Raw genomic sequence first — 12,194 nt, forward strand, 5'->3', positions numbered from 1 at the left:
CCTTTGCATGATAAACCTGTTTTCCCTACATTACTGTCCATGCATTTGTTAGTTAATTATTTACAATTAGTATAATCTAAATGGTAATTATAATAATCGACTATAATGTGCGATTTATATGTCAAAGATAATTTGTAAAAGGTTCGTCAAGTTTTGCGTGCTTCTTTTCCTCGCATTTCTATTGTTATATACAATTTTTCAATCGGATATGCCCGCCGGAAATCTGTACGAAAGTCACATTCGAGCAACTTAATGGTGCAATAAATCATTGTTTTGCACGCATATGAATTGCGAATTACATATAGCAAGACACGGTTAAATGGTAATTGTGACTGTTTACCATGTTCTAAATTGCGTAACGGGAATGGAGGTCCCGAGACAATGTGGAAGAAAAAACTATTGCATATGTACGATAAGTGAAATAATCGTAACGAGATTGAGGTATATAATCGATACTGGGAGTTCATTATCGTAAAATAATTATCTGCTTAGGAAAGATCGAAATCGATAACTGTCTTCAAATGTCATAACGTTTCAAGTACGTAATTACGTATACTTTAAAGAAAAAGTGGAATGTCTCTTCTATTTTTATTACGATAAAATATTCACAATTCTAAATATACTTTATATGGCTAAAATTATTTTTTCTAAAATAGGTAAACGAGGAGGGTGTGCCAGTGTTCAAATATTCTGAGAAAGATCAATTAACACACCATGCTAATACCAATAACGATAGTACGTAATAAAAGCAAGCAGATATCGTTAGAATAATACTGACAATTTTCAGATAATAGTAAATACCTGTAAAGAAACATTTAAAAAGGTTCCAAGTGTTCGTTCACTACGTAAAGGGTTGGCTACCTACTCACCAACTACTGGAATTTTAACATCTAGAAAATTGGACATCTAAAATTCCTAGAATTTCGTTTCAATCTCGAAAGTTGATTTCCAACAGAGTTCACGATTTGACGACTCGTCGGATCTATCAAGAAAGCCACGAACGAATATAAATTATTCGTCTATGTGACCGAGATTCGCGTCCTCCTCTCGGCGAGAGTCGACGCCGCCTGCCGACATAAGAAATGGCCTTATGCATGAGCCACGCGGCTCGTACGCGTTTTTTCCACGCGTACACTTCGATCCGTATTCAGTGTCGCTCTAGATGCATCGTACTTTGACTTTCATCGTCGACGAAACACACGTGCGAGATCGAAAATGTCCAGCAGAGACGTTTTACATCCATAAAAGAAAACGGGAACGCCACGCGTTTAAGAGTCCGCCAGACGGTCTTGTAACGTGTTCTCGATGCATTGGGAAACTAATTTCCTTCGACCTTGCATCGATACCTCGCATCGAGCTGTAAACTTTCATTGTTCGACTTTATATGTCGGGTAACATAATTTGGATAGTGGAATCGTATGATTTTCGTCTTTCAGCCGAATCATCGATAACTGGGAAAATTGCGAATATAACAGCCTGAAATATACAGAATTATAATTATCGCAGAATTGTACCAGACGCGATAGGAGAATTGTGCGGGTGTTGCGTAGAATCGCAGGCGACCTTGACAAGATAAAGCAAAAATCGCACGCTTATCGCGTTCATGCATTGTGAACCATTGAACGCGAGCCTTGTACGTTGTACAATGGAATTTCTACTGGCGCGTTTGTTCAGGTATTAAGAGTATTTCGAGCTGCGCGTTCGTCGTAAATCGTTACTGTTTCGAAGGAAAACAAATTCGTTCTGCGATTGATCATCCTGTGCTCGCGATTGATCTCTGGCTGTTGTCAAGGAAAAGCCTATTTCGCGAAGCCATGAATATTTTATTACCGAAGTCTATCGATTCGTGTACGATGTCGTACAATTTTGTACGTAAAATTGAATTTAGGACAATACTTTTTTATTTATTTGGCAATATATCTCTCTCGGTAGAATAACGTGACAGGATGTCTATAACGGCAAAAAAAAAAAAAAAGAAAATCACGCGTGGTACTTGAATTTATGCCTCTCTATTGCGTACGAGATAAGCTGAATAAATAATAGAGTTCCACTTAAAAGACTAAAGGTAACCTGGAAATCTTTGGGAACAGAACATAATATAAAGAGGCGAATTGCAAAAAAAATATATCACGCCGTCTCCGGCGATTAAGAAGATTAATTCGTATCGAGATTTTTTAAATCTCCAAATTTACAATCTCTAATTATATTTGCCGAAAATTATAATTTACGATAATATGTTTATCGAAGAAAGTAATATTTTAATGGAACAAGTAATATTTTAGTCAATGAAAAATCACAACCAGAATTTACGTATAAAATTCTATAAATTTGGAGAAAAAACGATCGTTAATGATTTAGGTTACTAGTTTAATGGTCTCCATAAATATATCAGTTTACAGGCAATAAATACGAGAAAATTCGCGAACTGTCGTCGCAAGTAGCTCGCACGCGCATCGCTACTCTTCTACAAAATAAATCAGCGGCGGTCGAGCCATTAATCCAGTGAGTTTTTTCACGGGTTCAAGGACTAACGTCACGGGCAGCGCCACTATTTTCGGTACGTTCGTGCACATGTAGGTTCGCGTGGGTTGCATGTGCAACGTCATAACGCTATCCTGGTGTGGGAGCGGCATCCGGTCGCAGCTGCGTGCAGGAAACTGTTAAAAACTCTCCCCCTCTCTCTCTCTCTCTTTCTCTTCTTTTCCGTGGCAGCATCGTCGAAAACCAGCGTCTTTTTTTATTTTATTTGCTCCGTTTCATTTCGCGTGTCTCTGTCGCTTCAAAGCAGCGTCAACTTGCCTCGCATTCGGCTAAATCGATACGTTTTCGTTTGACGAGATCAACGTTTCCTGATCTATTTTCCATCTATGTTTTCACAGTTTCGCTTACGATATAGGACAAGGAGGAAGAACCGAGGTATATCTCGTTCGATGCATTTTTCCAAAGCAATTGGTCCAAACGAAAATCGCAAAAATCAGAAGCTGAAAAACCGAGAAACGTGATCCATAGAAAGTCAAACGTGTGACACTCGGGTGCAAGGAAAAAGCAACGTTTCCCAAGTGAAAACACGTGGATAAATTCCGCGATGCCTTGAAATTCCTAGGATACTTTCGCATTCTAAGGTGCAGATGCCAGAAATCCGATGATGGCATCTTTAAACGAGGATGAACTTGGAATGTGAAAGCTACAAAGTTGCCAATTTGAAAACATGACACAATGTACGCGTAATACACGCGACCGCCAATGTATATATTATATCTGACAGAAGAAAGAGGTGGATTTACACTGAATTTACGATCTCGGTCGTACCTGGCGCGAGAGAAGCTGCAGCATCCTCGATGCGCCTAAGGCGTTTGCAGAAGAGGTCTGCAGCGCGGGAAACTGGTTTTCAGTTTCGGAAGAGCGTTCAAATTGTCAGACGGTGACGTCACCGTCATAAACGGTCGGCCCTCCCCATGGAATAATGACTGAAAAATGATTCTTTAGATACACCGATCGTTGGTCTTCGCCTATTCGACTCTCTGCTCCATTTACGATCGATCTACGAACGATCGTGCTGTGCGTTTCTCGCGCAATTTTTCAAACGCTTATTCTCAATACGAGTTGGACGACGTGGATGATACGAATAGGAAACTGGTCGGCGATTTGTCTGCTTCGTTTTGTCAATGTTTTACGATACTCCTTTATGAGAGGACAATTTTAAAATTCGATACGTCGTCAACCTTTTCCATATTAAAATTACTTTTCCATTTGATCTTGAAACGATATATCTGGCTTTGTAATTCTTTTAAACGCTTATCGTTAAAAGACCGTGGACTTGTCGCAAAAGTTTTCCAAAGGTTGATATTTTTGGATCTATTGGACTATTCGACTGTTCTATTTTCGTTTCTCAATGGATACTGTTCTTGGATCGTTGATATTCGTGCGAAGGTGATACAACTAAAGATATAGTTTCTTCCTCGCTGAAAGATAACAAATCTGTGCAAAGTGTATCGTTTTTAAGATTTGTCACGACGCGGCTAGTCGTAGATGTACCGATGACTCGTGTCTTCCATCTATTTTCTATTATAAGCTTCATTTGGGAATTTAGTATCTGGCTATTTTACTACTGCAGCTACAAAGTTGTCGAGATTCGTAAAAAATTGATTTAAGCGTTCATGCAAATTCTGGTAATGTTCGTCGAATCAGTTTGTTTCGAAACGACGTTGAATAAAAATTTGAACGTTAATGGATTACCGCTTGTTTCCAGAATGTAATACGAATGAAACGAACGGTGAATATTACGTTTATATTGCTTTAGATTACTATTGATTTTTCGTTAATAAAATTAGCAGACAAGCGACATGGACAATTTCCTGTAGAGCTGAGAAGTTTGCTGATAACACCTCTTTCGTTATTTTCGTTGGTAATCTACATTGAAACATAAAAATATTTATAAAATATAAACGACTAACCTACTTCTGATGACGATAATTTCAAATTCAGACATCTTTCTATCTTCATAGTAATTAAACAAAAATTCCATCCACATCCTCCATATAATTTCAATCGATTAAATAATGGAAACAATTTTGTTCGTCAATTTCATATTACGTGATTCGCGAATAAAATTTGTATCCTGTTAAAAAATGTATTGATTTACACGCCTGATATCCGTATTCCTTTAATTAACTTAAGCGCGTTAAAGACGTTCGTATTTCGTTATTTGAAATCGACTAAAGTGTCGCGATACTTATCAGCAGTATGTAACGTGTGCCGCGTGCGCCAAGTTATTTGCTTAATTCAGCGCTTATACGTCCGTTTACATAGATCTAAAGTTAGCGACGACCAACGAACGCCGCTGCTTCGTGTTTTGCATTACTCATTTCAGGATGCCTCTCGAGCTCAATGCCGTGCGGATTAAAGAGACTCGCGGCGAGACCGACAGTCGCGCTGATACGCATATTTCACGTTTGTGAACGTTGATCGCCGCAAATGATAAACCAAAGTTCACCGAAACTCATGAAAGCGTCTAACTTATCGTTGTAATAAAAATGTTGTCTTTTTTACGTAGAATTTTTGACTCAGCCTTCTGAACGTGATATTTCGTATCTTTAACCAACTTTTTTTTAAATTAAAAGTGTCCTTTTTTAAAATTATAAAATTAAACAAGTTTGTTTGGTATGTATCATCTTTTTTTTTTTTTTTTTTTAAGTAAGAATAGTTTCATATTTGCAAAAGGAGTGTCCCTTTAAAATTATATAATTAGAAAACTTTTTTCAATATTACTGAAAATTTTTGACGCCAAAGAAACTACGTTTTAACTGTTCTCGCTAGGTTTTAAAAAATAACGTCATATCGTACTAATAAAGTCGTAATGTTTTCGAACATTTTGGAACATAATCGGTCACGATGACCAATGCAACTACGAATGGAATAGATAAGATTTTAAGGCGTCTATGTTTTCTATTCCCTCGCCTTTTTTTATCAGAATTTATCTGCCCTCGTGTACGCCATTGCATTGGTGTTATCTTTAGCGCTAGATTACATGGGACGCGTTTAAATATACATATACATCTAAACGACACAGTGCACCGAAAATAGTAACAAAATGCAGCTCGAAGCAAAATGAAGAGCTCGGTGACATTGATAAGATATCGAAATATCATGATGTTATGCTGACTTTTTGCTGCTAAATGCAACGATTGTCCGACAAGAGACTATTTCTGTTCTAACGCACGTGTTAATAAACTTACAGTTATCATAAAAATACGAACTAAAAATTATTCTTCCTTTTTTTTATATTTGTATTTATAACATAAGATTAAATAGTGAATTAAATCGTCCAACGCATACAACAGGTAATGATAGTCGAGGAATACGAGGGATACGAATAAAGAAAACGTTTAATCTTATTACATGTAATAAATGAGATTTCCACCTTACTAATCGACAAACTTTGCCATTAAAATTCGCTCAACCCCCTCAATTACGAAATAAAAAAATAAAAATTAAAAAAAAGAAATGAAATACGTTGAAAATTTCAAGTGGTTCTAATTCGATAGAGACCGGGTATGAATAAACAATTACGTAACTGGAGACTAAAAAGCACGTATCGATTCGATCTAATTAATGGCTGATCGTTCGGTTCGAAATTCACGAAATAATTAAATGTTCTGGAGAAGTTTAGAGTTCGTTTAAAGTTCAGCTCCAATTACACTCTTCTAAATAATATCGTTATGTATATTGTTCTGTGAGGTTGATTCTGTTCGTTAAAACAACTTACGTAATTAGTTGTCTCTTGGAACATTTGTTCTGTTTTCTGGTTCGAAGCGCTGCTACGGCTGTTAGACAAGTTTTGTAAAGCTTTCGCTGGCGAAATAATGTCCCGGGTAAATTAACGAAGAAAATGGATCGGCTTAAACGGTGCCGCACTCTGGGAATCGAAAAGGAAGAGATTTGTGCTTTTAATGTCCATCGGTTAACGGACGTCTTTAAACGAAATCGCTGATTTCTCATTAATACGTCACGAGCTCGGTCGGATCAGGTAAAACTCGTTTTTTCCACTGGATAAAATTGGACGATCGTAGATATCTGTGTAACGATCGATAAATAATAATTTGTCATTCCTTCGGAATAGCTACGGTGAAACGATTAATCGTAATTAATTAAAAATCACGCGTCTTGAAATATAATTTCACTCGCGAGGTAAAATTATTTAAAGGAAATGAGAAGAGGGGGATGATAACAAAGCGTAGCACAATAAACTCGATCGTTTCGCGTAAAGTCAGTTACAGAATCTGTTTCTCCGAAACTGAAACGCGAAAAACAGTAAAACAATCGTATTTTGTGGGTTACTATACTGCGTTATGGTTAAACGTGGCAGGCTTTTCTTCGAGTTTCCATCCCGCTGGAACGTGGAATGCAACGAAACGGTGCAGTGAAACGGTTTATTGCTGTTTTCAAGGCTTCCGACGCTTCTTGGAACATAAATATTCATCTTCCTCTATGGACCGAGGATAGTTTCGCAATATCTCATCACGTTGAAACGTTAATAATTATTGTTCCGTGGACATATAACAGGATTCAACTCTAGATTATATCGAAGATTAATCGTTTCTCTGTTCTTCCATTGTTCTTCCATGTATCACAAATTCTTTGATGTTCGTTACAAGTTTTTAATTATTCGCCGTGTCATTTTTCCTAGTATTTTTATTCAATTTAACAGGTTGTCATTTTTCTTTTATTTATTCCTTTTTATTTACTTTTTATCGCAGAAATAATTCGTGTTTTCAGCAAGAATTTTTCTCAGCCATTCGTTATCGATAGGGGGATGGACACGATGTCGTCTATTATGCCGCTTTTTTAATAACGGTTCCCTTTTGTCACGGCTCGTCAGGCTCTCGTTCCTCTTATCTCCGTTATATCCGTGCTATTACCTCCCTCGGTTCGTCCATTCTTCCCTTGTCTGGGGTTTCGTTGACGAAAAATTCGTCAAAAGACCCCCCGTACGTCACAGATGTCACCCTAATACCTTGAGCCTGCTCTTCCCAACGTGGCAAAATCATAAATCACGAAACCATCAAAGTTACCAAGAAATAACTATTTCGTTTCGAACCGATCGCAAGTTCCATCGTATCGATGTTCCATCTTCCTTCAAATTTTCATCCATCACGTGGAATTACGAACCGCGACGCTTTCATCCCCTTTCAGTCCACTCGAACGCGTTACCCGCTCGCAGGGAGCCACGCGATTACATTTCGATGGATGATAGTGCGGAACGAGAGAAGCCTGGACACGTTTAGTCGTCAGGGTAGAGAATATGATCGATGCTCGACGGCCACGCGAGGAACATGACCATTCTCAATTTCGCGTTTTGCTTGTACCGCCCTTGAAAATCAGGTTGTTCGAAAGGCCATGCTCGATTCGGTCGGTCGACGCGCCTTTAAAGGGGAATATATGTCTTAAATATTCAAAAGCCGACGCACTTGACTCATTGTTGGCGTAGGTCGGTCTGCTTTCCCTCTCTTTCGCCCTGTTTCCGACGTCTTACGTTTTACCTCCCGTTTCTTCCCGTTTCGCCGGCTTCCTCTTCCCATGTCACTTTGCCGTAATTTATTCTTTTCCTTTCGCTCGTTGCCGATGAAAAATGCATGCGATTCGTTGCCAAAGTACTCGGTTATTCCTTTTTATTCGCTTTTTTTCTTCTTATGTTTTTGCTCGAGGCGTGTGAACATCTAATACGAATATTATAACAAACAGGGTGTCTAGAATATCTTGTGTATTTTTAAATTTCTACATTCAAATTTTCCACCAATGCGTAACATCCACTGACTGGTTTAAAAGGGTAGTTGCGTTTTCTCAACGTCGAACCTAATCTCAAGATATACATACATAGAAATCGCAAACTTTTCCAATGTAATCGCGATAGACGAATCTCGTGGGCTTTTGCTTAGAAATCTCAAACAGCGTAGAACATGGAGCACCGTTAACTGTACCAGTGCAAAGCATATTATTCTATTGAATTACGTATGATTCATTTTCTTCCATTGCAATAATTCAATAAAACAATATCAAACAAAAAATGTCGTGTATCTATTATTTCCTTGTAAAACGAATGAAACTTTCGAGAGAACCTAATGTAACGACGTTAAGTACGATTGTTAACGAAATTTCAAAATGTGTCCTACAAAGTACATAATATATTCGTAAAACTACAATCGTTGGAATTTTTCTGCATTTCGGTACAGCCGTATGCAACACGGTTTCGAGCGTTGCACCGGGTGTGTTTGCGCCTGGTCAAGGTGCCCGACACTGCCCCGGTATAATATACCGTCACCGGACTTGGCCTTGCAGCCACTCTCGCGCGTCCTCGTCTCCCACCCCCTTTGCCACGCTTAAAGCCACGTTCACACCTCTCGCAACCCGAACGTTCCCTCGAACGTTGTTTTAAGTTGCTATAGATGCGGCTATAGACCTTTGACCCTCCTGTCTCACTGACTCTTAGTTCCACGAGAACCGTTTATATCTACATTTTTAATATTCTTGTATATCTTATCATATTATTATTATTATTTTATGTTTTTAGTATTAATTAAAATTTCTTTCCAATAAACGACGTACCGTGCTACGACGCAGCGTTAAACGCTTGAAAACTCATAATACAGCTTTTTAAATGAAAGCGAATCTTGCGTATGGTTTCCTGTAGTTTCCTTGCATTTTTTAAAACGATGTATTTAGTCCACTTTTGTTGTGGGATCTGTCGATTGGTATTCCCTGCTACTATCGTCTCTCTGAAAAAAAAAAGATGAATTTTATCGGGGCGTTGTGGTTACAACATTGCCCGAAATTTGAAAGCGTCGTTTTTCACCAGCTCGGTCTTCACTAACCTCGCAACAGGTAATTTCCACGGAACCTCTTGCGTCACCATCGAGCACACAAGTCGCCCTTGACACACTAGCCCGAAAAGGGTCAGATTACCCGAATCTTCTTGAAAATCGATCTAATAATCGACGAGTGGAACACCCTGCAACATACCTATAGAAGCGTAAAAATCTGCTTCGAAATCTGCGACGATCTGCTCTTGAGCATTCAAACGGTCGCCCCTGTAAAGGATGAACGTCTTGTTCAACGCCTTTCTCGAATCATTTAGACTTATAACGTTGGAACTATTAAATCTGAAGATTAATTCATCCGCTTTATATCGAATCGATCAGAAAATTATTTAAAATTTAAACAACTTCCCATTTAAAAAAATGGAAAAGGATAATGTAAACTGTTAGAGTTGTTAGTTGAAGAAAATATAAATGAAGCGTTGCGTAATGCAAGTTTTAGCGTGTTAACGGAAATAAGTTTGACGAATTTGAACGATTTGATCGTTCGAACAAGATGTAATTGATTCAAAAGCAAAATTTATGAACAAACGATAAATCTGTAAAAAAAAAGAACACATCGAATTAATTTTTACACGCAGTAGCGTAAAGAGGAGACGGATTCGTTGAATGCAGACACGAAAAGTGCTTTCGTTTCGCCGTCTGTCGGCGACCTTCGCTCCGTTTTGCACGCACGTCGATTGCGTAATTAAAGCAAACGGCGTAACGGCGCCTAATAAACGACCGCGATTAGCAACGCACAATCGACGACCCTAACACTCGAAATAGAAGTCACCGATGAGAGATGCGACCTCGTTGTAATTATATATTCCGCGGAAACGTGCGGCTGACAATCGGCCGATACGGTGGCGCGTCGTTTAACCTTTTAACTATTACTAGCCTCGAATGCCAACGATTAATCCACTGAACCGCGGTTTCTCTTGAATTTTAAACTGTTCTTTCTTGAATTAATTTGTTACATCGTTAGATATAGAGGTTTTCGAAACATAGTTCGTTGATCATTTTAACCTTGAAGTTATATAGTTGGCTTTGCGCGTGAAGGATTTTGTCCGTTTAACTATAAATGAAAATGAAAGAGATTTAAGAGAAGGGGGTTCTCTTGCGTAAAATAAAACAAAAAAAAAAGAGAAAAAAGAGGAAAATAAAATAATGGAACGAACGTGCTATAAAATAAAGGAACAAAAGGAAAAATAGAACAGAGAGGAAAGAATTATGACATCGAATTTACAACTATTGGTGCACTTGCTAGCATCCTTAGGGGTTCGGAGATCTCCCTGTCTCTCCCTGTCTCTCCCTGTCTCTCCCTAACTCGCCCCGGATCTCCGTCGTTTTACACAGTTGCACTTGCCTCTTCGCTCTCCTCTTTGTCATTTTCAACGATTACATCCCTCTCCCCTTCGTTAAATAACAGCAGACGGCCACGATGCTCGTCCAAACCCTGTTAAAACGTCGTTTATCTTCCGATACTCTGTACGCCACGACAGAAAATCCACGACGTGTAGGTATATGCGAGTGTCTGTTCGACTGGTGCATGGTTCATCGTAAATCGCGCTCGAAATAGAGCGTGGAAAAAAAGCATCGAGACAGTTACCGTAGTAGAGAACGGAGCACGATGATGGAACCACGCGAATTACGAGGGACGATATGGTGAAACAAGCAATTTGTACCGCGACTTACTCGACGTTGCTTCTTCTATTGAGACATAAAGCTGCGATGCGATGTTTTGCAATGGCAAGTCGGAATCCGTTTTATCCATTTTCTCGTCTCGTTAGAGCTGTTACGTTTTTGTCATGGAACGAAGCAAAGCTTTCGCGAAAATTTATGCTACACGTTGAGTACATTTGCGAGTAGCTACTCGACCTATTATAAGGTAGATTTTAAGGTAGTTTTACGTACACGAGGTCGTCAAATTATTTCAACACTTGCGAGAATTTATTCCGAATCTGCTGTGCTTTATGAAAAACACTTTGTATCATGCGCGACACGATGTAAAGAGAATTACATTTTACATGTAATTTACTTAACAGCGTTACATTTGTATATTAAGTTATACGCGTGCCTATATAGAATTTGCAACGATCACGCTGATTAATATCGTATCGGTTCTTCCTGTAGCTGTAAATCATGACTCCGAGTCTCGCGGTGGTAGTTAACGTGGTTGCGTCTTGGACAAGACGAGTCGTCCTCGATCGGTCGGCAAATGGGAATCTCGGTCAGTCGAGGTTGAAAGTAAAAGGACGCTGTCTCGTGAATATTAATGGAGTAAAAGTGTAATTCTGTGACGCGATAGAAAGTAACGTTATTTGGGACACGTGTGTTACGAGCAACGTTTACAAAGATTACAAATTAGCCATTGGCTAAGGAATTATCCGAACACCGTTCGATAGATTTGATTTAAAACAAGTTATACTTACTAAATCCGTATTTAATATATGTTTAATATAATATAATTTAATGAACCTAATGCAAACAGTATTTTGCTATTTTTAAACGATTCTCTTAAAAAAAAAAACCAATCTCGTCGTTTTACAAAAAAAGAGGAAAAAAGAAAAGAAACGTATTCCCTTAATAACGTAAAACTTGTTTGTTCCAGGGTTGAGTCTGGACAACAGTAACATGTCCATGTCCTCGGTGGGTCCGCAAAGTCCACTGGACATGAAACCTGACACAGCGAGCCTCATCAATCCAGGGAATTTCAGTCCTTCCGGTCCCAATAGTCCTGGGTAAGTAACACCACCATTTTCTCGATAATTTGTAACGATCTAACGATTATCGTTGTATCGATGCCACGGAGGTACAATTGAATTCGGTTCGACAGATAGC

General features: G+C 38.7%; 1 protein-coding gene across 10 annotated transcripts in view; it reads left to right on the forward strand.

Annotated features, from left to right (window-relative positions):
- LOC117234012 (retinoic acid receptor RXR-alpha-B) overlaps positions 1 to 12,194 on the forward strand; it is a 61,073-nt gene that overhangs the window by 37,106 nt on the left and 11,773 nt on the right. For all 10 annotated transcript variants that reach the window (XM_033494821.1, XM_033494820.1, XM_033494812.1 and 7 more), the window contains one exon: positions 11,965 to 12,094. In XM_033494821.1, coding sequence (XP_033350712.1) covers positions 11,965 to 12,094 — 130 coding nt within the window. The remainder of the gene's footprint in view (positions 1 to 11,964; positions 12,095 to 12,194) is intronic.

This window comes from Bombus vosnesenskii, unplaced genomic scaffold (genome assembly GCF_011952255.1).
Source record: "Bombus vosnesenskii isolate JDL3184/JDL3185 unplaced genomic scaffold, Bvos_JDL3184-5_v1.1 scf7180000013302, whole genome shotgun sequence".
NCBI lineage: Eukaryota > Metazoa > Arthropoda > Insecta > Hymenoptera > Apidae > Bombus > Bombus vosnesenskii.